The 26,963-nt window shown below is 49.7% G+C and overlaps 2 protein-coding genes across 5 annotated transcripts in view; both read right to left on the bottom strand.

Annotated features, from left to right (window-relative positions):
* Positions 1-2,846: 2,846 nt before the first annotated feature.
* Positions 2,847-18,635, bottom strand: ROGDI (rogdi atypical leucine zipper). Its single transcript, XM_071571633.1, has 11 exons — positions 18,570-18,635; positions 15,614-15,685; positions 13,899-13,981; positions 12,558-12,612; positions 11,985-12,065; positions 9,062-9,157; positions 7,760-7,858; positions 7,173-7,286; positions 5,318-5,367; positions 4,236-4,362; positions 2,847-3,746 (listed from the first exon to the last, which is right to left on the bottom strand). The coding sequence occupies exons 1-11, from the start codon at positions 18,612-18,614 to the stop codon at positions 3,705-3,707; spliced, it is 864 nt and encodes a 287-aa protein (XP_071427734.1). The 5' UTR covers positions 18,615-18,635; the 3' UTR covers positions 2,847-3,704.
* Positions 18,636-21,300: 2,665 nt separating this feature from the next.
* GLYR1 (glyoxylate reductase 1 homolog) overlaps positions 21,301-26,963 on the bottom strand; it is a 28,185-nt gene continuing 22,522 nt past the window's right edge. For all 4 annotated transcript variants that reach the window (XM_071570738.1, XM_071570739.1, XM_071570740.1 and 1 more), the window contains 4 exons: positions 26,125-26,287; positions 25,528-25,707; positions 24,952-25,076; positions 21,301-24,597 (listed from right to left, as the gene is read on the bottom strand). In XM_071570738.1, coding sequence (XP_071426839.1) covers positions 24,523-24,597; positions 24,952-25,076; positions 25,528-25,707; positions 26,125-26,287 — 543 coding nt within the window. In that variant the 3' untranslated portion in view covers positions 21,301-24,522. The remainder of the gene's footprint in view (positions 24,598-24,951; positions 25,077-25,527; positions 25,708-26,124; positions 26,288-26,963) is intronic.

Below are 26,963 nucleotides of genomic sequence, written 5' to 3'. Positions count from 1 at the left end.
GTTTACCTTGGCAGGTTTGTGGCAGTGGGATGTAACCAATCTGCCAGAACTCTCCATATCTATATTTTGACAACCATCCATGACACCACATGGGCTTTATCCTTTTGGCCTGTTTGATGGCAGCACATGTTTCACAGCTGTGGATAACCTGGAGATGGTGTCCACCACTGCAGCTGCCTCTTGACAGCTCTCCTGCAAGATCTCATGATGGGTCAATAACCACGAAAGAACACTTTTAGGTCATCAAGGATTTGCTGCCCCTTGGCACAGACATCCTTACACAGGGAGTGTGGTTGCAGCTGTAACTCCTTTATGTAGACATTAATCCAACAAGAATTCACACAAAGTGCACCCACATCCAGGGAAACTGAGTCAGAACACCACCTACACCTCACAGCTGGACAGAACGACTCTTCCTGCTTCCTCCCTCTGCTGCACCTACAAATCAGACTGTCTTCAACCTTAGTGCCAAGAGCTGCCCAGCCACTTTCATCCTCCTTCACCACCTCAGCAGCAGCCCCTCCTATGCTCTGTCTGAGGGTCAATGTTAACCCCTTGTGCTGCACCTGCAGTGCCCCCCAAGGTCAATACATCCTCTCCAGTCAGTCCACTCCATGGTCCCCAGAAGATCCAGTACCCTAATGCTTGCTTTTTAGCTACACTATGGCACACATCATCCTCAGCTACCACAGCCAGGGTGGGGAATAGGTGCTCCTCCATGCCAAGAGAACTGCCAGGGACTGACACGAGGAGAAAGAGGAAATTTCTGTTTCCCTCCAGCTAGAGGCTGGAATCCCTTTGCAAGCTCACCAAGACATGCTGTGGAGCATCCTTACACTAAGATCCCTTCTAGGATGACTGAATGAGAAGTCCAGTTATGCTTCTTTCAGCTGCTACAGCCATCAAAATCCAGTGGAGCTAAGGAGCCCACCTTTATCCCCTAAAGACACAACAGAGATTCCCTGGGCAAAAGGGAAAGGTGCCACCAGGAAAGGTCTGGCTCCTGTGAACTGTAGCTTCCCAGAGGAAGCTCAAAAACACAGAATAAAAACACAGCCCAGGAAAAAGCGGCCACAATTTCATTCTGCTCCAGTGACACAGCAGCATTCATCAGTGCATGTCCCCATCCAAAGTCCTGCAGCATCACAGAGCAGCCCCAACTTCAACAGGCCTTGTGCTGCCAAGCACTGGCTGAACACTGACCCACAGCATGTCTGAGCTGCATTTGCAAAGGGAGGGGTGGGCTGCCAGCAGCTGTCCCAGCACCAGCCTTGCTTGGATGCAAAAGAAGAGCCCTCAAAGCCTTGGATATTTTTTTCTGCACTTATATGTTTATTGGAGAAAAGAGACAGACTCTGCAGTCTGGATTGGTGGGCCCTTGTTTTATCTTTCAGTCACAGGGTACGAGCCCAGGGCTTTGGGAGAGCCTGTCCTCTTGAATCCCACCTACCCTGCTGTTCTCCTGTTCTTCTGAACCAACAGCCTGGGCAGTGCCAGCAGCAGCAGCTCCCCCTGCACCCAGCAGCCCTCCCCACACTGCCCCTCACATCAGGGCTGGGAGCAGGGCTGGCATTCCATATTGCACACTCCTCCCTTCCAGAACAGAAGACTGTTCTCATCAGAAGAAAACAACACACATTGGGTTGCATATTCCATCCCTACCAGCAGGAAGCTGAGCTGAGAGGATGTGACAATATTGATTGAACTGCACATACTGGTGTGAATAAAAAAGGTGCTAAAGAAAAGCACAGACAGTTAATAACCAGAGAGCTTATTAATTATAAAAATACTCTCCTGTCAGAAGCTGTTACCGGTGAGCAGCTCCACACATGCACAATTACTTTCTAAGCAGAGAATGGTCTGGAACAGAGCAAGGGTCATGACCACATCTAGTCATAATGCTAACTGACTGGAATCAGTAACGAGTCTGCTATTGCATCAGCCCATCCAGGCCTCTCTGCCTTCCACATTCACTCACACACATTCATCAGGCACAGCCTGATGCTCACAGGTATGCTCTGTTATGGCCTGTGACATCTGCATTAGGCCAAGCACAGCACCACTGTTGAGTCCCCAGGGAAGGAGGGAAGGAGGTGCAGCAGCACAAAGATGGCACTAACAGGATCTCAGGGAGCTCACAAAGGGGCAGGAAGGAAGGGCACAGACAAGGCAGGCCAGAGGTCTGTGCAGGACAAATAAAAATCAAAGCAACACACTGATCTCTAGTCTCCATCCTTGGAGTGGTTCAAAACCCCTCTGGACATGGTGCTGGGGAACAAGCCCTTGAGAAAAGGATTGGACCAGATGGACTGCAGAGATTCCTCTTCCAAACTCAACTATTCTGTGATCTCTCTCAACACAGAACTCTGGATAGCACTTGGAAAACAACCTAGATGTCAGTGGACAACCAAGCTTGTTGTTTTCTAGGAAATGCAGTAAGCCTGCATTCCTCACCTCAGCACACATGGCTGGCACATGGTATTCCAGTGAGGAAAGCCACCAGAAACAGTCTGGACACAGCTAGCTGGAGCCAAGCAGGAGACAGTGATGCTTCCTTATCACTTCCCAGAGAGCTCCATGAACCAACCCAACCCAGCCTCAGTGCCTGTGGCCTCTTCAAGGCAAGTCTGGAAAACTACTTCAGGTGGTACTCGGGTGTCAGACAGCACTGGGCTGAGGCCATGCAAACCAGGCCCAGCCTTTGAGGAGCTGCCCAGCTGTGCCCCCAGGGACCACTGCTGTCCTCCCAGTAAGGCAGAAGGCAACCCAGCATGGATAACCAAGAACAGCCACTCACTTGTGAGAAAGCACAGGAAGTCAGACACTAATTCTTTCACAGCCCACACTGCAGGTCTGACGGTCTTTATTTCAGTTATCAGTGGCTAAAGGGATGAGTTACACGTGGTAGCATCCATAGGCAGCAAATCATAGTAGCAATGTGGTACTCACTTTGGATTTAGTGACAGGATGAGGGACTGAACAGCTGTGCTCAAGGTACCAAGGAAACTCCAAAGGCTAGCAGCAAAAACAAGATACTAAACCTGCAAAACACCCATTGGCCCAACTAGGGCTTAGGGGGAAAAAATATCACATTGATGTCAGAGGAGTAAAAAAAAAAACAAAACAAAACAGAAAAAACTCCAGTTCAAACATCAGCAAGTAAGAGCATCCCCAAAGGGGAAACAGTGACATGGGATGAACAGAACAGGCAGGAGAGGGAGTCACTCAGGGTTAGTCATAACCACAGCAATGTACTTCACTACATGGAGCAACATGCCCTACCTTTTCTGAGGTGTGTTACATTAGTCTGTCCTCCTCCATTCCCTGCCAGCCCCCAGTCCAGGAGTTGGTTACAGCACAGTGCACAGATCCAGTTAGCGAGGGTGGTCCAGAGCCCCCACCCCTTGTAACAGACCCCTGTAACTCCTCAGGGGCTTAGGAAGTGTGAGCCACACAATGCACAAGAGGCCAGGGACCAGTGGAAGCTCCTGCCAAGCACCCAGCACTGCTTTGTGCCCTGCTTATGCAGCAGTCCCAGGCAAGGCTACTAAAGCTGTGTCTCTGGGTACACTGTCCCTGCCCTGTGGAGGGCACCTGGCAGTGAACCCCAACACTCCTCAGGCTGACCTAGACTCAGCTGGGATGAGAAAACACAGAGAGAGACAGTGGAAATACTGTAAGGGCTTGGACCATTCCACGGAGAGTTAATATGGTCTGTAGTTCCAGTAACTGGAGAAAACGGATATCTGAAAAGCAAGAAGAAAAGCAGGTTAGTTCCTGTACCCCTTGGACCATGAAAAAAGAGGACATAATGCACGAGGATTGAGCTTCACAGCATTACACACTCCAGCACTGCACTGCTGAAGGGCAGGTTTGCTGCTGTCACTGCAGGTGCTTGGAGCACAAGGTTACTTGCTCCAGGTGGCAGCCAGGCCAGCTGCAGAGCTGGAACTGAGCATTGCTCTGCTGCAGTCTGGGTTGCTGAGGTCTCCATGCTCCTCTCCACCACCCTGGCATTTCCTGTCATCCAGCTGATGACTGAGAACACAACAGTGTCTACTTGCTCCTTTCCACCTAGTCACTAGCTCAGCAGCCATCTGCCACACCACTGTACCTATCCCTGGCTCCAGAGCACCCTTTGTTTTCAGCAAGTTGTACAGAATAACACCACATCACACCTGAGGGCCTCTCAAAATCCAGTGTTAAAAACAAACCCCCTTCTCCAAGCCCATTACCTTGTCCTTCAGTTGCTGGCAAAGCTGCAGTGAAACTGTGAAGAACACAAGGGCATCATTTAGCCACGGGACAACACACTCCACCTTATGGACATGGCTGACTTCATAGCGCTGGCTGCCAAACTCACTGCAGGGGGAAAGAGCACAGTTTCACAAACAGGGGCACAGCAACCACTCAACTGTCCTCCACAGCAGAGATCCTGTGCATTTCTAACACACTTAAATCAGCACCTGGCAAAGTTACAGAGGGCAAACACTCAGTCAACCTCTGCCCAGAATTAGAGTTGAGCTAAAGGGTGAGGGTAGAAACTCCACTACATTTGTTGGGGTTGTTCAGCCTGGAGAAGAGGAGGCTCAGGGGAGACCTTATCACTCTCTACAACTCCCTGAAAGGAGGTTGTAGCCAGGTGGAGGTTGGTCTCTTCTCTCAGGCAACGAGCAAAAGGACAAGGGGGCACGGGGTCAAGCTCTGCCAAGGGAGGTTTAGGTTGGATATTAGAAAGAAATTGTTTACAGAGAGAGTGGTCAGGCATTGGAATGGGCTGCCCAGAGAGGGGGTGGATTCTCTGACCCTGGAGGTTTTCAAGATGAGACTGGATGTGGCACTGAGTGAGAATCCACCACATCTTGATTCAACCCCTCTGTGATCACCAGGCCATGGCACTCTGTGCCCTGGGCTGATGATCACAGGGGGGTTGGATCAAGGGTTGGACTTGATGATCTCAGAGGTCTCTTCCAACCCAGTTCATTCTATGATTCTATTCCAGGGACACAGAAGCAGGAAATGCTGATGGCAACACCAATAACCAAATGCTAATTTTGGTTGGAAACTCTCATCTCCAGCTAAGCTCATGGCACTGTGTGGATGGGCTGGATCTCAGACATTCACATCTCTGTGCCTTTATGGCCAAGTCATTAAAAGAGACAAACCAGAGCATTCACAGGCACAGCAGGTGACTCAGTCCAGTTTCTCCACCTCACAGAAGCTATAATGGAAACTGCACACAGCAGTTTGGATCTCACCCTCAGCACACACCTACACCTGTTATCCAGGTAACTCCCCCTGCAGTGACTGTACTTACAACATGGCCCCAGGGTTGTGTAAAATGGACCCTCCAGCAGGCTTGAAGTTCTAGAGAAGGAAAAGTTCATGAGGATTTTGATGCAGTAAACAAATCACTTAGAAGAAAAGCATTTAAGGTTTGGACTTTCAGTAGCCTGAATCAAGAAATGCCCACAGTCTATTTGTCTGAATACGCCACCCATATGTAACCCATGTTTTTAGATCCCTTCCTGCTTCTTCATTAAAAATATTCTGCACAATGGTTGAGTTCAATTTAGCTCCAAATTTTAGCACTACAAAAATAAGATGAGAAGATCCAGAAGAAAAACGAAATGTAGATTTTTAGGAAAATCTCCCTTACAGAAGGACTGCATTTCATAAAGTTTAAGAGTTTAATGATGTTTTTACACGTGTATTGGGTTTGGGTGGCCAGTTTTTGGTAGTGGGGGGGCTGCAGGGGTGACTTCTGTGAGAAGCTGCCAGAAGCTTCCTCCATGTCCATCAGAGCCAGTTCCGGCTGCTCCACGACAGACCTGCCCCTGGCCAAGGCTGAACCCATCAGACATGGCAGTGATGCCTTGGGTATAAGGTATTTAAGAAGAAAAAGAATAAAAAGTTATTGTGCAGAGGTAATTGTGGCCAGAGAAGAGCAAAGTGAGAACACAGGAGAGGAACAGCTCTGCAGATCCCCCAGGGCAGCGCAGAAGGAGGGGCAGAGATTCCCCTGAGATCCCAAAGAGAAGCCCATGGTGAGGCAGCTGTGCCCCTCCAGCCCATGGAGGGCCACAGGGGTGCAGAGATCCACCTGCAGCCCAGGCAGGAAACCCATGCTGGGGCAGGTGGATGCCCAAGAGGGGGCTGTGAACCTGTGGGAAACCCATGCTGGAGCAGGGCCCTGGCAGGGACCTGCAGACCCAAGGAGAGAGGAACCCACATAGGAGCAGGTTTCTTGGTAGGACTTGTGTCCCTGTGGGGGACCCACACTGGAGCAGCCTGAGCCTGAAGGACTGCACCCTGGGCAAGAGTGACCCACACTGCAGCAATTCATGGAAAACTGTTGCCCATGAGATGGACTCACATTGGAGAAGTCCATAGGGGACTGTCTCCTTGGGAGGGAACCCATGCTGGAGCAGGTGAAGGACTCCTCTCCCTGGGAAGCAGCAGGGACAGTGTAGGATGAACTGACCATGACCCTCATTCCTGTCTCTGTGCTGCTGGAGGGAGAGCCTGGGAAGGAGGGAGTGGTGGGGGAAAGGTGTTTATCAGATTTATTTTACTTCTCATTATCCTGCTCTGATTTTGTTAGTAAGAAATTCAATTAATATCCCCAATTTGAGTCTGCTTTGCCCATGACTGTATTTGGTGAGGGATCTCTCCCACACCTTATGTCAACTCATGGACCCTTTGCTGTATTTTCTCTCCCCACTCTGGCTGCAGAGGGGAGTGACAGAGCAGCCTTGGTGTGTTCTGGCATGAGCCAGGGTCAACACACTACATCAAGCTGCCCCAGGCAATAGGTGAAGCAGAAAAGTTTCCATCAAAACTCTATTGAGGAAACCCAAGATGCTACTTTGATGTAAACTGGATTAATATAATTATGCCCTTTCAAAATTACGCAAAACTATCAAACTATATTGTAAGTACTCAGTAAAAAATAAGTTACTGGCTTTCTTCAGAGCACTGGTAGGTTCTTCTGGGCTAAGCAGCCATGCCCCAAACTGCAGCAGACCTAAACACAGACACTCAGCACCAGCTGCAGTAATTTCTGCATTTCTTATGCCCATAACATTGTAGCAGGTAGCACTGTGACCTCCTCCTCGCAGTGGGATGCAGGGAGAGGGAACTGAACAGGCTCAGGAAGCAACAGGCATCACCTTGGTTGTGCTGGGCTGCAGCACGTGGAGCTGGTAGACAGTGAGGCACAGCTTGTTCAGGTTAATATAGAAGTTCACAAGGATGTCTGGAGGCAGCGCAGGGGTGAACATTTTCTGGTGAGAAAATAAGTCGTTTCTTTGTCAGTGGAAGGATCATCATTTCTAACACTGGGAAATCACTCCCTTTTCCTAAACCACACTACAATTACAATGGCAAGAGAGATATCAGGAGAGAAGCAAAGGCTGAGCAGCTGCAAGGAGTGGTTTGTTCTCTTGCTGCCCTTGATAAATGGTATGTGCATGGCAGTGACAAGAGAGAATGGAGCAGTGTTCCCAAGGGCAAATCATCCCTGGACAAGACTCTTAGGCAGAGAACAGAACTTACTGAGAACCAGAGTCCTCATGCCTAAGTCACCCACACTCCCACAGGAAGATACAGAGCAGCCAGACCCACTCAGGGTTTGCACTTGCTTCAGCTCTGCCTCAAGAGACACTTCAGAAACCCAGTTCCACCAGGATGCTGTCCAACATCCAAACTGCTGCCTGCTGCCAGACCTGCATGGACACCTACACCATCATATACTTACTGTGAGACCACTGGAGGCGATTTCTGGTAGTGTCAGAGTAGCTGGAGTGGTCAGCCGATTCCGGGCTCGGGAGAGCTGCAACATCACAGCATCCATGAGCTACAAGGTGACACACACAACACTGCTGAGGTGGTGCCCACACAGCATGCTGCAAAACCTTAGAGCCTTCTGCAAGTGTTACAACAACAACCACCACAACCAGCCCCGCCTGCCCTTCCAGGAATTCAGGGACATATTGGGAAGGGGAGGCTCCCACATAAATGCAGTTTAACTGTTACCATGATTGGACATTCATGAAACAGGCCAGGAGTGTTCAATACCAGGGACTGACAAGAGAACAGCTATTCATTACAAGAAGACCAAGAGAACATGAGATCAATTACAGATGCCACAGAAGCATCAACAAACTCATCATCAGCTCTTCAGAAGAGCAGGCATGAAGGAAAAACAATATGCTGCTTTCTCATTCTCCCCATTCCCACATCACAGGAATGGAACTAGAAAAAACAACCAGCTCATCCCACCAGAAGCCACAGTCCAAAGGCTCTATTCAGGTAAACTTTCTTTTCCAGAGAAAAAGGGGGAAACAACATAGGTCTGTAATAGAGCTCATTTCTGCTAAGGTGAAGGCATTTTATATTAAGACTAATTTCTCACCCTACTTCCCCCTGAAATTAAAAAGGAAATAGTTTTATTTCCTAGCTCCTTCCTATGAACAGCCCTTGCCCATGTAGAAACTAAAAAGGTTTAGTTTTCTCATATTTGATGTTGTGATGGATTCTAATGAACAAGCTGAAACTCTGGCACCTTCAGAGAATATTTCCAAGCAGACGGTTGGGATTCCCTGCCATGCAGCAGCTGCTCTATCAGACCCCAGCAACTACCAGGTGAGTGAGAAGCCCCTTTCAAACCATCAGTAAATCACAAGTACTGTCATCTTGTTTGCTGGTGGCTGCCTCGCTGCTGCCCTCCCCAGTAGCACTGACCAAAAGAGAAGTGTGACAACATCATCCACAGAAGATCAAGGAAGATCCTGCCAGAATATCACTGGTGTGCAACAGGGCACCAACTGCCCAGGTTACTGTTCACCAGGATGTACAGCCCTGTTACTGATGCCAAACTGGTACAGATTCACATCAAATATTAGATCACGTGTACACTCCTTGGCACAGGCACATACAGGTACAACTGCAAAGTGCATTTTCATTAAGAGACATTAATGTGCATTAACTGTGTTTGAAACAACAAATAGACAAAGAAAAATGCATGTTCCTATCCAAGCAGGAAGGGCTTTCTCCTCACCTTGAGCACCTCCGAGCCTGTTTTGAACTGGTAGTTCACATCTCGGTTCATGAGCAGGTAAATGGCTTGGTTCACATGGTTTCTGGCATCCTGGATCTGCAAAGGGACAATGCAGCCCTATGAAAGACACACTGTAATATGTGCTGGGAAGGAAAGGCTTTCCTGATTATCTCACTGGCCTTAAGAAAACAGTGTCTTCTCAAATGCCAGACACATTAACACAAACCTATCACTGCTGCCCAGATTCATTATTGGGTTCTTCTCTCAGGAATTGACAACACAAAACAGTCTGACAGCTACAACCTGGACTGTCAACTCAAATGCTGCTGCTGCCATGAAGGAACAGTAACATCAGGCTCTCTCATCCTGGGAGCACTGAGAGCACAACTGCTCAGGCAGGAGTTCTCCCTGCTGTCAGCTCAGGCACCACTGAACAGTGAGCTCTTCCTTAGCAACCATCAGAGCTGAAACCAACAGCATCAACTACATCCACAGCAGCAATGAGCAGCAAGCATTGATTTCTAATGCAGTGTCTCTGGCAGTATCCAGAGTCCTTCTAAACCACAATTGTTGGCTTTGAGAGTTCTCTGCAGCACCAAGAAGCTGTGCCATTGCGTGGGGCTGAACACACTGAGGACACAGCTGGCTCTAGTTCCTCTCAAGCAAGAGGGACACAGTTATCAAAGCAAAGTTGATGGTGTATCCCAGTGCTTTCATGGGAGCCAGGACAAACCAGAGGAAAACAAGGGCCCTGGGAGAAAGTGACTGGTGTTCAGTTCCAGGCAGCAACAGGAAAACTGCAAAAAACCCCAAGGAGTAAATGAGAGGGTGCAATAAATGGAAGTGAGAAGCAGGAAAGCTTCTATGTCTGCAGGGAGACAGACAGCACAGCTTGGGGTATTTGTAACTTGAGACATCTACACTGTCCTCAGCAATCCCAGATCCCAGGACAGCCTTACAGGGGCCTCCCTGGCATACACCTGGACACTGGTTCCTTCCCATGCAGAGCTAAGGGAGCACAGAACAGTCCTGCTCTTAGAAAGCCCAGGGACTGGAGGCTACAGAGGGAAGAGGGAGATGGTCAGACTGCAGAGAGACTCTGCAGGTACTTGGGCATCTCCAAACATCACCACCTCCAGCCTTTACACCTCCCAGATGCTTCTGAGCAGGTCAAACAGTTCCTGGCAACATTACCCAACCAAGCAATGCCAAGCCTGCTGTTATAATTACTTGCTTAATTCATATTCCCCTTTGATTTTGATCCATTTTCTAATCAGGTTGCTCAAAATCTGTGTGCCTGCACTTATGTTCCTCAAAAACGTGACTATATTACAATTTCTTAACAATTACTTCACTTTGGGCAGAGAAACAAAACTCCAACTGGCACCACTCACTGAGGGAAGACACTCACAATCTTTGAGATGCTCATTTTTAATTCAGACAGGCCAAAGATCACCAGAGAACCACTTTAAATGCTTTTGCACACAGTCCTTGAGGCACTCACACTCCGTATCTGAACCACATTAAGACACCAAATGCTTGCAAATAAAGCATGTTTATGTTTTCCCTAAAAGCCAGTAGAAACCTCTCAACCAGGCAGCAGCACAAACCAGCAACAGAACAGGATGCACTGCTGAGTGTTGTCAGAAAAACTTCCTTGCCTTGTTGCAAGGCATAAACACACTGAGTTGAGTTTGGCACTAACATCTAAAGTACACCATTTTCTACATTTCTACAAAGTTATCAGGTACAGTTTTCACTCTGCTGCCAAGACAACTGTTGGGAACTGCACAATGCACTCATCACCTAGAGAAACATGAGTCACAGCACAGGGGAGCACACAGAATACATCTTAGCTCAGCTGGTTCAAACTTGGCTGTAATAATGCCAAGGTCATGGGTTCAATCCCCTGTGTGGGCCCTTGACTGAAGAGTTGGACTCGATGATCCCTGTGGGTCCCTCCCAACTCAGAATAGTCTGTGAGTCTGTGATCTTCCTCCAATCTACTCAGCTATGACAAAGCAGCTGTGGGAAACCACCTCTTCAAAATCAAGCAGACTTCAGACCCTGAAATCAGGTACCCTCCCAGCAAAATGGTGGGAGAGAGATTCTGGTTCTGGATGGCTGATTCTTCTAACTCCTGACCTGAGGGCACTCAGACATGCTACAGGAGCAGTTTGTCCTCAGTGGAAGCAAATTTAAGAGAATGAGAGTGAGCTACTCGAAGCCTCTGAGGCTGCTCTTTGCCCTGCCAGCCTGGGAGTCACAGGCAGACCCAGGACAGTCCTGCACAGGGGGCAGGCACTCTTTTAAAGGATCATGACTGCTATGCAGACAGCCTTCAGATTGCTGATCACAGAATGGATTGGGTTGGAAAAGACCTCCCAGATCATCAAGTCCAACCCTTGGTCCAACTCCAGTCCCTTTACCAGATCATGGCACTCAGTGCCACGGCCAAGCTCAGTTGAAAAACCTCCAGGGATGGGGAATCCACCCCCTCTCTGGGCAGCCCATTCCAATGCCTGAGCACTCTCTCTGCAAAGAATTTCTTTCTGATCTCCAACTTCAATTTCCCCTGGCAGAGCTTGAGCCCATCGTGCTCCCTTGTCCTATTGCTGAGTGCCTGGGAGAAGAGACCAACCCCCACCTGGCCAGAACTTCCCTTCAGGCAGTTTTAAACAGTGCTGAGGTCACCTCTGAGCCTCCTCTTCTCCAGACTAAACATTCCTGATGTGTCAGGAATGAGCAGAACCATCTCTTCCACCCAGCACTGTAACTGAATTTAACTGCACCTGCTCCCTCCCTTGGCTTTTACCACTGGAGCTCATGGAAAATGCCCATAACAGCCTCTCCTGAAGGGCTACAGTGACAGCTCAGAGGGCACAGACACTACAGAGGGGTGGGCACCTAAAGCCAACAGTACCTGCTGCAGCTTCCACTGCTTGTCCTCCCGGAATGCAAAGTGCAGGAGCTGATTGTTTCTGGGCATTTTCAGATTAACATCCTTGAAGAAAGGAAAAAACAGGTGAAGCAAGAAATGCCTGTATGGAAAACATGGAGTTGCCAGTCCCACTCCACTCTTCCAGCCCATCCTGGCCTTGTGCAGTCTTGGCACAGTCAGAACCTCAGTGTTCCCACAGCATGATGTTAATACAAATAAGAAGCTGAAAGGCAGGACACCCGATCTCAGCTCAGAAAGCCCTCCAGGAAATCTGATACTACACAACAAAGGTGGTAAAAAAGAAAAGGAATCTCCATGAAGGTGACTCCAGCACTGGTCACAGGGTGGGAGTGGTGGGAGGGGAGTGTCAGATCCTGGATCTTGCAACAGTTGGTGAAACATTCAGCATTTAATGGCTATGAGGGAAGACTGACAAAGAACACAGATCACTGGTAACACATAACCGGGGTGACCTCCTCTCCGGGGTGATCAAAGGGTAATAACTGTGACACCCACCCCTTGTAGGACAAAGTAAGAAGCATGGTAATTACTCACAGCTTGACACAGGGCATCTCCCTGAAGTGTCAACACACCTTTCACCTGGTCTGTGCTGGAATGAGAGGAAAGATCTGAGCAACACAGGTCACAGGAGGCACACACCGACTGCCAACCCCACCCCACCCCTCCCTCTGTGTAGCCAGCCCAGTCCTTGCTGCAGGGGGTCTGAACACTATTCCTGCCCAGCAGCTCAACCCCACACACACCTGCAAGTCCCCAGCTCTGGGCCTGTGGCCAGCTGCTGTTCACCTCAACTGCCCTGCCTAAAACATGACCTTTGTTTCTGATCCCACACTTATTCCATGTATCACCTGTCAACAGTTGGGTTGCTGTTACAAACACCTCTAGCAGGCACAAGCACAGGACAGTAAATGAATTACTGACATTGGAGTGTCAGATGGTTAATACAGGAATTTAAAGTTACAAACCCCACTCCATCCTAAGGAAAAAACCCTAATTAAATAAAACCTAAATAAATAAAACCCCCACCTCCAAACCCTTTGAAAGCTCCTGCAAGATGACTCACATATGCAATGAACAGTGAGGGGAGAAGACTGAAGCACCTGGGCCTTCAGGAGCTCAGTTTGCATTTTACATTAGAGAGAGACTCTTTAGATCAACACTTTGCAAGATTCACCTTGCAACAACAAATGAAAACTAAAATTAAGCTTAATACTTCTAAGACCTGAAGATCCTTCAAACCCAGTACAGAATTACTGCATTGCCCCTTGCAATGCTCATCATGCTGGTCCTAAGGACTAAGGTCTACTGCTTTGTGACAAGCATTGTGACCTCTGCCAGAGCAGCTACTGAGACCAAGGGCTGTGGAGAAGACCAAAAACTGGACATGAATTTCAGAACTGCATGTCTGCACCACCTTCTGCACAAACCTCAGTTTGCTCTGTGTGAAGGAGATTCACTATTGCTATTTAGGGAGATCAGGACAAAGGTTAAGATTTGTCCACACAGTTAGAAACTAAGCCAAGAGCAGAGTTTGGGTCTTGTAAGTGCAACTCCCTGTGCCCAGAGTCAGAAAAATGCCCCTTGGCACAGTGCCCACAGCAGCACTGAGGCAACACACCAGCACGTGGCCAGGAACGGGTGTTAGGAGGTGTCAGGAGGCACAAGGCTGCTTGGGCAGCCCTGGAACACAGCTATGGACTGTTACCCTCACCTGCCACCACAGTTTGGTTGGTTGGTTGGTTTCCTTAAAGCCAAACCTTCTATTAAAGAAAACCCCACTGGCTCCAGGGGTGCTACAGAGCCCTTCAGCACAGCTGCTCCAGGACCTGCACCTTTTGCTGCAGAGGGAGTGACCACCTGACCAGCAGCACTTACCCTGAGGTGCTCAGCACAAAGTTCTCCTGCCTGAGGGCTCCTCCCGAGCCACTGGTGGGCAGAGCGAAGCGGTGCGAGGCCTCCTGCCCGAGAGAGGACACAGTGAGAGCTGCAGCACTGCCCAGGGCCACCCCTAAGAGTATGGCTAATTCTTCAAAACAGGTATTAGCCTTGACAGACTTGAGAGATGGGCTGATTGCAATGGGATGAAGTTCAACAAGGCCAAGTGCAGGTCCTGCCCTTTGGCCACCCCAACCCCTGCAGCGCTCCAGGCTGGGCACAGAGTGGCTGGAGAGCAGCCAGGCAGAGGGACCTGGGGGGACTGAGGGACAGGAAGCTCAACAGGAGCCACCAGTGTGCCCAGGTGGCCAAGAAGGCCAATGGGATCCTGGCCTGGATCCAAACTAGTGTGGCCAGCAGGCCCAGGACAGTGACCCTTCCCCTGGACTCTGCCTTGGGGAGGCCACACCTTGAGTGTTGTGTTCAGTTCTGGGCCCCTCAGTTGAGGAAAGAGATTGAGGGGCTGGAGCGGGGCCAGAGAAGAGCAACGAGGCTGGAGAAGGGACTGGAGCACAAGTGCTGTGGGGAGAGGCTGAGGGAGCTGGGGGTGTTTAGCCTGGAGAAGAGGAGGCTCAGAGGTGACCTCAGCACTGTCTGGAACTGCCTGAAGGGAAGTTCTGGCCAGGTGGGGGTTGGTCTCTTCTCTCAGGCAACCAACAGTAGGACAAGAGGACACAGCTTGAGCTATGCCAGGGGAGGTTTAGGTTGAATATTGGGAAGAAATTCTTTGCAAAGAGAGTGCTCAGACATTGGAATGGGCTGCCCAGAGAGGGGGTGGATTCTCTGATCCTGAAGGTTTTTAAGGTGAGAGTGGACATGGAGAGTGCCACGATCTGGTGATCAAAGTGGGGTTGGATTAAGGTTTGGACTCGATGATCTCAGAGGTCTCTTCCAACCCAACTGATTCTATGATTCTATACAAAGTTACTGCAGACTTTTGTTACCTGCTCCTGCCTTTTGTCCTGGGGTTCTCAGGCAGCACCAGGGCACTCTCACTCCCTCTGGCACCTCCACATTTTTGGCCCTGCTCTTCCATCACTCACTAACCCCCAAAACCTCAGTGTTGAGGGGTTGAGCCTGTTGAACACAGACCCAGCAGGCACAGAGTGCACTCTCAGTGCACACAATTCCCTTTGGCCAGAGCCAAACCAGCAGCCCAGGCCCAGGCTGGAGAAAGGTGCTGCCCACCTGGCTGAGCTGAACACTCAGGCCTCTGGAAGGGGCAGGTAGAGCAGAGGAGTGAGCATGGTGAGGGCAGGGTGGTTTGGAACAAGGAGAGTGCACACTGCTAATTACTGCACAAGCAGCAGCTCTCAGCTAAAGGCCATCAGGTTTGTTTCCAGCATCACATGACAGTTACAGGCAGATCTAGATTCTGTTCCAGAAAATATTCAGATCTCAGGCAAATGCCTGGCAACCTCCATGTGCCTTTTTAAAGCAGCTCTCAGCAAAGAGGGTCAAGAAAGGAGCAATCTTGGGGAAATCAGACCAAAAGGCAAGGAAGCACTAGGGACAGCACTGGACCTGGGAGATGAACCTTTCTGTGCAACCTCTACCAAGAGGGTTTTTTTCCTCCAGGGGAAACCTACCACCATTCCCCCACATGGGAGGGCAAACAAACCCACAATACGAAACCCAGATAAAATTAACCTCACCTTCAAAATATCCTGCAGCTGTCTCAAAACAGCATGGACCTCTTCTTGTAAAAGCCATTTAAATTCTTCTTCCTACATTGGGGGAAAACAGCAGTGGAATCATTAGAAGTCAAATAGTGGAAGTAAATCTCTCAGACACATGTGAAAATTATTTAAGTTCTAAGTGTACTGCTGTTTCTGTGCTGTTTAAATTGAGGAGGAGAAAAAGAACATTTGTTCCTGGTTTGTTGAAACACCTGTCTCCACATCTCCACTTCTCTACTCCAGTCCAGTGAATTGTCCCCATTGGTGCCCTGACAAAGCAGCACTCACACAGATCACTGCACCAACAATCCCAGAAGGATGAAAGAACAGGCAGCACAGGATGTGAATTTCAGAGCAAAGTACAAATCCTGCTGCTTCAGAATCTGGGGCAGCTTTTTAAGCTGCTGGGCTGGGCTGGGCTGATCTGGCTGCCAGACACCCACCCAGCCTCCCCCCTGCACCTCCTCAACAGGCTGGGGGAGGAAATAAGATCATAGGTCAAAGTAAAGCCAGGGACATCCATCACCAATTCCTGACACGGGCAAAACTGAGGCAACTTGGAGATAAATTTGTTGCCAATTAGATTATGACAAACTAAAATGCACTCCTTCCTCCCCTCCCAGCATTTTCCCAAGCAACAGCAGCCTAAAAGTAAAACTAAATTGAACAGGGGGCGGTGAATACACAGGCTGGGCACTCCCAATCCCTGCGGCAAATTCAGTAACCAAGTTTGGATCTGATGCCTCATTGCCTTGGGCCTCCATCAGTTCCTGCCACAGAGAAACCTGTTCTAAAACAGACCCTCAAAGCACAGATAATCTTCCTGTTGAACCAGGAGACCTCACACAGATCACCAGAGAAGTGGGGACAAAAGCAACGGACAAAGAAGAGATTGATACTTGTCACCTTGAAAGAAAGGAGAAATTTTCCATGTGGAAAGATCTGGAAAGGAATGAATCCAGCAGGTTACCCACAGAAAAAGGGGCAAGGTGTGGTCAACTCAGAACTTTAAGCCTGTGGTTTCTCTGCTAGACAGGCCCTGCTCACCATGAGGAACACAAAATAACCACTCACTGGTGTGTCCTCACCTCACAGAAGAGTTACCCCCAAAAACCAGCAGGACAAGGCCAGGTTTCTTTCAGCAAACATTCACCCAAAGCCAGGCAGGATTCCCTGTTATCCTTCAGAGCAGTTTGGTTGCAAGGACCACTGACTTCCAGCATTTAACCCTGGTCTGGATTTCTGAGAATCACATTGATCATAGAATCACCCCTGAGCTGGAAGGGACCCATCAAGTCCAAGTGCGGGTCCTGCCCACTCTCTGGGTGAAGATCTTTTTCCAGACATCCACCCTCAGTCTCCCCTGACAGCTCCATGCCATCCCCTTGGGTCCTGCCACCAGAAAGATGGATCCCCTGCTCTTTGTGCAGTGCTCACTCTCTCCAGATTCCTGTGGGAACAGAGACCCCACGGGAGCAGCAGAGCCCCCCAGCACCTCCAACACCCACCGGCACCGTGCAGGTGTTTCTCCTCCAGATCCCCACTGGTGCCTTTCTCCCCTCCAGTCACACCAAAAGATCAGAGAACCACAGAATCATAGAATGGATTGGGTTGGAAAAGACCTCCCAGATCATCAAGTCCAACCCTTGGGCCAACTCCAGTCCCTTTACCAGATCATGGCACTCAGTGCCACGGCCAAGCTCAGTTGAAAAACCTCCAGGGATGGGGAATCCACCCCCTCTCTGGGCAGCCCATTCCAATCCCTGAGCACTCTCTCTGCAAAGAATTTCTTTCTCATCTCCAACTTCAAATTTCCCCTGGCAGAGCTTGAGCCCATCGTGCCCCCTTGTCCTATTGCTGAGTGCCTGGGAGAAGAGACCAACCCCCACCTGGCCACAACTTCCCTTCAGGGAGTTCCAGACAGTGCTGAGGTCACCTCTGAGCCTCCTCTTCTCCAGGCTGAACACCCCCAGCTCCCTCAGCCTCTCCCCATAGGAGAGTCCCTGTCTCCCCTCCGTACTGATTTCGGACTAAGCCAAGTTCACACACCACACCTGGGTACTTTTGGGGAACGCTGGCCATGATCCTCCAACCCCCACCAACACCACAAAACCTGGTGTTCCCCTGTGTTCCCCTCCCACCCCGGTGCCCTCCGAGCCCTCCCACCCCGGGCTGTCTGTCCCTCCCCGCCGCTCCGTGTGCGGGGCCGGTCACGGGCATTTAAAGAAATCTGGATGTAGAAGGTAAAGCACAATTGTATTACAGTCGGGGTCCCGCAGGGCTCCTGCCTCCGGCTGTGTGTCCGCCGGATACACAACATTCAGCTTCCAACATTATCCATTACAGACACTCACTGGGTTCACGCCAAGTGATTTCACATTCTGTTTTTCATGTCTTATGTTGTGCACGATAAGGATGTTATATAATAGACGATTATTTCAAACACTACTCCTCTCCCCCCTCGCTGACCAGGTTTCCACCCTCCTGCTGTGCTCAGAACGTGCAGAAAGCCCTTCCCTTCCCAGCCTTTATTCAAGCAAGCCCCAAATTCCCTTTATCTCCACTGCCCACATTCAGGCCAGCCCAATCCTCTCTGACCGTTTGCAATTTGGGCAAGTTCCTTTTTACAAACACTTACACTTTGCCAAGTCACACTCAAAACTCACTTACACTAAAAGTAATATATTTAAATTCATGTTATCCCTGTCTCACCGGGACACCGAGGGCACATTGCGGCCCACCCGAGGAGCTCGGCGTTCCCCACCCCGAGACACCGGCAGAGGCTGCAGTCTGCGGAGCGACGGGGCCCGGAGCCGGCCCGGAGCCAGGGCCAAACGCAGCACGGCCTGCCTGGGGGCTCGGTTCGGTTCGGTTCGGTTCGGTTCGGTTCGGTTCGGCCCAGCCCGGCCCCGCCGAGCGCCCTCCGACTCACCAGCACCGCCCGCTCCGCCGCGCTCGCCATGGCCGCCGCCATCATCCCACCGACCCCGCCCCATTGACTGCCGGCCCCGCCCCCTGAGCTGCCGGCCCCGCCCCGGACCGATCCCATTGGCTGCTGGCACTGCCCTGCTCCGCCCCCTGAGCTGCCGGCCCCGCCCCGTCCCGCCCCATTGGCTGCCGGCACCTCCTCGGCCCTCCCCATTGGCTGCCGGCACCGCGGAGCCTGATTGGGCAGCACCGCCTCCTCCACCATGGGGCGCGCGGGGGCGGCGGACCCCGGAACGGCCCGGCCCGGCCCGGCCCCAGGAATGGGCCCTGACGGCCTCGGGAACGGCCCCGGGAGTGGCCCCGGCCGGGCATGGAACGGAGCTGCGCGTAAGAACGCTCAGGAGTGAGCGCGGGGGTGGGAATCATAGAATCATAGTATGAACTGGGGTTGGAGGAGGCCTCCGAGATCGAGTCCAACCCTTGATCCAACCCCACTGTGATCATCAGCCCACGGCACTGCGTGCCGTGGGCTGATGATCACAGTGGGGTTGGATCAAGACGTGGTGGATTCTCACTCATTGCCCCATCCAGTCTCATCTTTAAAACCTCCATAGATGGAGAATCCACCCCCTCTCTGAGCACTCTCTCTGCGAAGAATTTCTTTCTGATCTCCAACTTCAATTTCCCCTGGCAGAGCTTGAGCCCATCGTGCCCCCTTGTCCTATTGCTGAGTCCCTGGGAGAAGAGACCAACCCTCAGCTGGCCAGAACTTCCCTTCAGGCAGTTCCAGACAGTGCTGAGGTCACCTCTGAGCCTCCTCTTCTCCAGGCCAAACACCCCCAGCTCCCTCAGCCTCTCCCCACAGCACTTGTGCTCCAGTCCCTTCTCCAGCCTCGTTGCGCTTCTCTTCTCAGTTGGGTTGGAAGAGACCTCTGAGATCATCAACCCTTGATCCAACCCCACTGTGATCACCAGCCCAGGGCACTCTGTGCCCTGGGCTGGTGATCACAGTGGGGTTGGATCAAGACATGGTGGATTCTCTGCCCCTGGAGGTGTTTAAGAGGACACTCAGAGCCACATCCAGTCCCTTCTCCAGCCTCGTTGCTCTTCTCTGGCCCCGCTCCAGCCCCTCAATCTCTTGCCTCAACTGAGGGGCCCAGAACTGAACACAACACTCAAGGTGTGGCCTCCCCAAGGCAGAGTCCAGGGGAAGGGTCACTGCCCTGGGCCTGCTGGCCACGCTAGTTTGGATCCAGGCCAGGATCCCCTTGGCCTTCTTGGCCACCTGGGCACACTGGTGGCTCCTGTTGAGCTTCCTGTCCCTCAGTCCCCCCAGGTCCCTCTGCCTGGCTGCTCTCCAGCCACTCTGTGCCCAGCCTGGAGCACTGCAGGGGTTGGGGTGGCCAAAGGGCAGGACCTGCACTTGGCCTTGTTGAACTTCATCCCATTGCAATCAGCCCATCTCTCAAGTCTGAACACAACACTCAAGGTGTGGCCTCCCCAAGGCAGAGTCCAGGGGAAGGGTCACTGCCCTGGGCCTGCTGCCACACTATTCTCACCCTCTCCTCTCTGAACTGGCCGTGCTGCTGGATCGGGGGCAGCACCAGCACCGAATCCGCGCCCCGGGCCTGGCAATGAGCTGCCAACAGCACCAGCTCCCGCTGCCAGCACAGCTCTGGAGCTGCCCCTGCTGCGGTCGGGGCTCACAGGGAGTGGCTCCTCGGGCACGTGGAGCTCCTGCACCTGCAGCCCCCCCCGAGCAGCACTAACCCCTGGTGCCTCAGCAGGAACTGCAGCAGCTGCAAAACCTGCCAGAGTATCCATGAGCAGTACTCCAGAGCTGGCAAAGACTGTCTTGGAATAGCCAACGCACTGCTGAGTCAGTGTTCAGAATCATGGAATGGTTTGGCTTGAGGGATCTTAGTGCTAATCCCATCCCACATCCCTGCCATGGCCAGAGAATCTTCCACTTGGACCAGGCTGATTCTAAGACTTAGTGCTCAAAATTGCCAGAAGGAGGGATACCCAATGTCGGGGTGACAGAGAGTGCATCCCTTAAGGAAAGCAGTTTAGAGTTCTCCCTTAAAGAGAAGAGAACTACCTGTAGAGGGTGTGGGGTCTTGTGATCAATGAGATGCTTTGGTGAATGTGAGGTGAATGGGCTGGCCAATAATGTCATGACAAGTTGGATGTGAGAGGATATAAAAGGTGGGGATATTACTGAGAATAGAACTACCTCTATATCTACTACTAACTATAACTACTAGGAACTACTACTACTATGAGCTACTAACTATGAGCTATGAGGAAACTGTCTGTGAAACTATCTTGAATAAAGTCTTGTAAACCTTCTGCTGCTGCTGTGCCTGAGCTCTCCTGACCGTCATTCACGCTGCCCCCGTGCTCAGGGTAAGGGAACCCCAATAATGGTGATCCCCGACGTGCCCCGACAACCCAACACTTACACAGGTTGTCATAAACACCAGAATATTAAAACTAAGCCTCCTCCTCTCACCTGAGATCTGTGGAGTCCTCTGCACACAGAGGCTGCAATGAATCCAAACATCCTCTGCAATGCCTCCCTGAGAGTTCCAGGCTTCATCCTAAGTGCTCTCAGAACACCTCTGGTTTTCAGCACTTCTGAGTTCCTAAATGTGTTTCCTTAATGCCCCAAGACGTGTTTCCTTACTGCCCCAAGACAGCTCTGACAGGCTTTAGAAAGTGTCACAAGAACATTGTGTTACCAAGAAAGGTTTTATTCTTTTTGCCAGTAGCTTTGTTAATTGCACAAAAAAAAAAATCTTTGTTTTGCCATTTAAACATTTTCCACACATCCTATTCTGAATGACAAACGTTAATTAAAAACAAGGCAAGAAAATAAAAATTCACAACCTTAATGAACTATAGGATCTATCATCGAGGAAGAAGGAAACTGCTTTTCTTACAAGCTTTTCACAAGTGTCACATTTTCTCTTTAAAAAGGAGGGAGTCAAAAGAAAGCAAATTGCTAAAACAAATCCTCATAAAAAGAAACTTTACAGAATTGTCAACAATATTAAGACAACATTGACTAGCCGGTTTTATTAGAGCATCTCTCAATCCACTGCTTCCCCCACCTCCCTCCCCCAAATCTCAGGCCTAGGAAACAGATTGAGATCCATGTTCAGAGGCTACAGACATAAATACAAGAATCTGAGACTGACAGCAATGTCACCAGCATCTGGAACAGTCCGGTTTTCCCCATTTCCATCCCTCCTCCTCACTGCACAGCCACACCAGAGCTCTTGCTCTCCTCCTGCTCCTCCCTGGCACACCTGTGACTGTACCAGGCAGCCCCACAGCCACTCTACAGCCACCCACCCTGGACATCAGCCCAAAGCTGCAGTCAGACTTGCCCAGGATAAATTACAGTGTTGAGTTAGTCTGTACCTGCCACTCCCACAGAAATAACCATCTCCATTCTGGGAACTACAGTATTTCTGGAAAACAAACCCTGCAGTAGAGTGAGCTGCCTAAGGACTGGTTCTTTGAATTCACTATGAAATATCTGTCACAGGACTTGAGAGCTCCTTTGGCATTCTCACTGTATCCAGAGGCACCCCAAAGTAACAGAGGGAGATTGTCCATTACCTTTGCTCAGACACATTCACCTTCACTCTGGCCCAAGAGGGCAGGGACAGGGAGGGGACAGTGCTGAACCTGCTTGGCACAGTTCACTCTCAGTTGCACCTGAGACAGTACCAACCTCTTCCTCCCCAAAATTTTCCACTGTAAAACCTGTAGTCTGATCTCCTACCCCCAAACCCACAACTTCCCCCAGATGCCCTCAATGCATAACCCATTTGAGTGATTCCTTTACTGTGGTGTGTTTAACCAAGGACATCAGATGAGAACAGCAGAGTTCTGGATGGGGAAGTGCAGTGTGGCAAAGCAGGTCAGTGCCTGGTTATCCTGGGCACTTTCCTAAGGATACCTCCAGGCAGGATGGCAGCAGCACTGCCAAAGGAACACGGATGTGTAACCAGCATTGCTCACACACTGATCGATGGGCAGTGAGGTCTGACAGCTCTGTTGCCAGCTGTTCACCACAGGACACAAGTAATGCAGAACACAGCATTAGCCCACAGAGATCACAGGAGGTGAAATACTCAAAGTAACATTTACAGCGTGAGGCATTACATGTTGGGATTCAAAATGAGTATTTGACACTCTGTTTCCTAACAAGGTGCCCCTGAACCATTTGTGTATGTTGCAAAAAGCAGGATTGGTAAGAAATTCTAGCAAAGGGGAAAATTTCCTTACACAACCATTAACTTCCTAGAAAAAAAAACAAAGGTAGGAGGGGCAGACTTCATGGATTTAAAGGAGCTCTGCCTAATCTGTTTTCTTTCCTTTCAGAATCCCAGCCCAAGGAAGGAGAGAGACTGTGCCACTGAGAAGTGCTTTTGGCCAAAGTTTCTCACTGGCATTTTCCTAACTCTAAAATCTAAAATGCAAGAACACTCCTAAAAGGCCAAGAATTTAAAAAACAAACCAACCAAACCCCACACTCTGTGCATTTTGAGACAGGCATCCTTTGGACTCTGGGTTGCTCTGCTATCAACACCGAGAGCATCTCTGATCTCTAGCCTTGGCATCTGTGCAGTTCATGTCACCCATTTCTAAACTAAAGCTCAGCAGTGATCTTTGCCTCGCCCATTTTAGCTACTGGTCTTTCTAGAAGTTGGTATCTGTCCACGAGCAGCATCACAGATTCAGGGAAAAGGCTCATGCTGTGCTAGTTTGTACCCAGAGCAGTAACACCTAAGAACATGTATGGAAAATCTGACATGTATAAAGATGACTAGTCAGTACACAAAAGTGTCCCTATGAGGTAGGTAACCACCCACCTTTATAGATGGGCAAACAGGCTGAGAGATGTAACCACCATGCAAAGGCAAGAGACCATGGAAAGGAGCTCAGGATTCTCAGTCTCTTGGATCATTCTTCTCACCCCTTTCAGATTCATCACCCTGCTTAGGACACTCCTATAATCCAAGACCTTTGTAATTACTGACTACAAGGGCTAAAAAAAAGCAAGAAGTAGCAGAACATAAGCTAGGGCCAGGAGCAAATAACATCTCTAGGCCAGTTTTAGGCTCTGTGCTTCTCTTGCAGTTTTCTATTGCAAACATGTTGCTCTCTAATCTGTTTTGGATGGGCTGTGATTAGCGTTTTAGGAGGCTCATTGACACTGGCATTCTCCCATTTTCAGTACAGTTTGTGTTCCCTAAGCTATAGCTGTCTGTACAGGGGAAGACATGGATTCAATGTGTTGTCTTTAACAGTACAGGAATTCCTCCATCAAGGTGCTGGGGAGGTGGAAGTTCAAAAAGAACAGAATCAAGACAGTGTTGCATGCATCCTCCATTACCTTCTGGAACTGCCCTTCTCCTCCATGGGAGGTGCTTTGTTCTCTAACAGTGCCAATTAACAGGAACGCCCCTCTCCTTAGTTGGGACCAAGGACTTGAGTGATATTCACAGGTAGATGGGATGTTTGTCATCTGTCCCCTTGATGCAGAGAGTCCAACACACACATCATTTCACAGCAAAGGAGAAAGGGAGTTGTTAGAAACAGCATCTTGGACAAGCAAACAAAGAGGAAAATAAAAGCAGCCAAGCAGCAGGTTTCTGGCAGAGTTGCCTCAGAGCTTCTGAACAATCGCCGCTGTTCCGTCCCACGACTGTCAGTGCATGGCATGGACTTTTCTAATTAGACCGCAACAGTCCGAGCCCCCTCCTCCCCCCCTCCTGCCACAGGGGAAGGCTCACTGCAGCAGCTGCCTCGGTGGCAGGTCTCAAAGTCTGTGTATAAAAGGAAATGGAAAGACAGAGATGGACTGGTCCAGAGTTAAAACCCAGTATCATAATAATATTAATCAATAATCATCGTATGAACAGTAAGAAGGGTGCAGCCTAGTGGATGTAGGCCCTGTACACTGCAGACATGTCGTTGTCAGATTGGTCCAATGCTTTTGCTCGTTTGTAGACCTAGAGAACAGAAATCAGAAAAGGATCAGAGCCTGCACTCGTGTGAAGCCCTTCCCCAGCACAAAAATTCCCTTGCTGACCACTGCAATCAGAGACCTGCACAGTATTTCAAGCAATCAGAGCAGTGCAGATTAGAATATGCCAGGTCTTACTGAGGCCATCTGTGTTTCCTGATGTGACATTCTAAGAGCCTCTACAATCAAAACAAATCCAATGTTGCCCTGGTCAAAATATAGTTCAATCACCATTTCCTTGTCTTAGAGATGATGTAATTCTCAGACTTGTGCCTCTTGTTGACAAATTGCTCTGTTGAATAAATGAAGAACACATGTCTGAACACTGGACAACTCTTACCTCGTTGGCAGCAGCTGCCATGGGAGTTGGGTGGTTGACAGAATCACCCAGTGCAATAGCTAATCTAAGATCCTTCTGTATGTATTTCAGGTAGAAATCAGGTTTAAAGTTTCCTTGCAAGATATCTGTTGAGAGGGATGCATGCAAAAGGTAAGCCAAGCTCACGCTGCCAGGGGATGCAATTCAACACCCACCTCCCTTTCCCTTGCTGATCACTGCTTTTAGCTCTCCTGTTCTCTACTCTCTGTCCTCATCTGGCCACAGCAGATGATGCCACTGTTGCCCACTGACAAAGTGACTTCAGATTTCTAAGCAGCTTGCCCTCCATTTCACTTGTTACCCTGCCCCAATGAAATCCTAACTCAAGCCCCACGCAGTCCTAGTTCATATTCTCAGAAGCCCTGGCTATGAAGGGGAAGGAATGTAATTCAGCTCTTCATCTCCAGAATGCTTAGAACAACCATATGCCCAAGCTGATGAAGATGGGATGCTTATTTACTCCCTTCTGCCAGTACCTGAAATCCTGCTAAGTTGTAACAAATGCCCTGTAATAAAAACCATGTAAGAGAACTTTACTTTGGCACTTCTGGTCCAGGAAGATGCTGGCAAGTTGTCCCTGATTGAGGATATCCAGGAGGGTCTGCTGGGACTGGCCAGTCACTTGAGCCAAAGTCAGTCCTTCTGCTATTGTTGCCATGAAGCTGCCTTGGACCATGTTCACAATCAGCATCATCTTGGCAGCATTGCCCACTTCACCTGGGAGTGAGACACACCATTGGGATTCCTCCAGAAGAGAAAGAGCAGCCCTGCTCCCCCAGCCCACACAGCAGTAACACCACTAGAGCCTTTGCATCAAGCACTCAGCAGCTCTCCCTTCCCCTGGAAGACTTCAGAAAATGTTCTCTTTTTTCAAGCATTCAAAGGAATGGAGAAATTGTATCAAAGTATGATTTAAACCCAAAAGAATTACAGATCCTTTAAGATGAGACAGTATTCAAAAAAGAAACCTTAGCCTGCAGGCTCTGAAACTGGCCAAGTTCCAGAGGAACAGGTCAATTTCCCACGCTGCCCAAGGAGACAAGAAACAGATGACATCTATGTCCCTGACTCCTTGCTGAATTTCCCAGTCTTTGCACTAAGAAACTGCTGTCAGGCCCTCTGTGTTTCAATTACCTAGGAAAAACGAGGTCTTTCCCATGGCTTGGAAACAGCTGCTGCAGTCCTCATATAAACCCCTGTCACCAGCTGCCAGGATCACGAGCATCCCATCATTAGAGAGCTGCTGGTTTCCTGAGACTGGTGCTTCCAGAAAGCGACCACCCCGGGACACTATCACCTGGAAAAGAGCATCTCTGTTAGCTGTGCGTGGACAGCAGCAGGAACATCACTTGGGGCATTCCTGCCCCTGAGCATGGAATTTTAAAGCAGAACAAATAGCTCTAACATATAAACAGGAGAGGAAAGCACTAACACGGGATGCACTGTATCCTTGAAAGGGTATTTAAGACCAAAAGTTGCCCTCATGCTCCAGAAAGACCTTCCTGCACCCATCACTGCTGTGCATGTTTTAAGCAGCTGAACTGACGTGCTTTAGCCATGGCACCCTGTACTGGCCAAGGGACTGAAGGTACACATGTGGTGTGGGAACATGAGAAGATGGACCATTAGGATGTTTTCCCCCTTTTCCCCAGAGAGGAAAGGCTGTTGACAGATCTCTTCAGCCAGAGGTTTACTAATATGTATAACCTTTATTCTCCAAATCAGTGTTACACAATACTGCATCACCAACACATCTGCTACCACAGCAGAAGTAACCAGAACACTTCTGCAGTAGTCCTTCTCTAATAATATTTCTACAGAATGAAACCTGAGGGCATTCTTTTTGTCAGAACATTTAAACTAAGCAGATTAGGCATTTTATCAATTTAAGTACAGTTATTAATCCAGACGTGGCTTTACCATCCAGTTTGCTACAGAATACCAATCTGGCTATAAATACTTCTTAAAGGATC

Source organism: Pithys albifrons, chromosome 16 (genome assembly GCF_047495875.1).
Source record: "Pithys albifrons albifrons isolate INPA30051 chromosome 16, PitAlb_v1, whole genome shotgun sequence".
Classification (NCBI taxonomy): Eukaryota; Metazoa; Chordata; class Aves; order Passeriformes; family Thamnophilidae; genus Pithys; species Pithys albifrons.
This window is presented reverse-complemented; position numbering and strand designations above follow the sequence as displayed.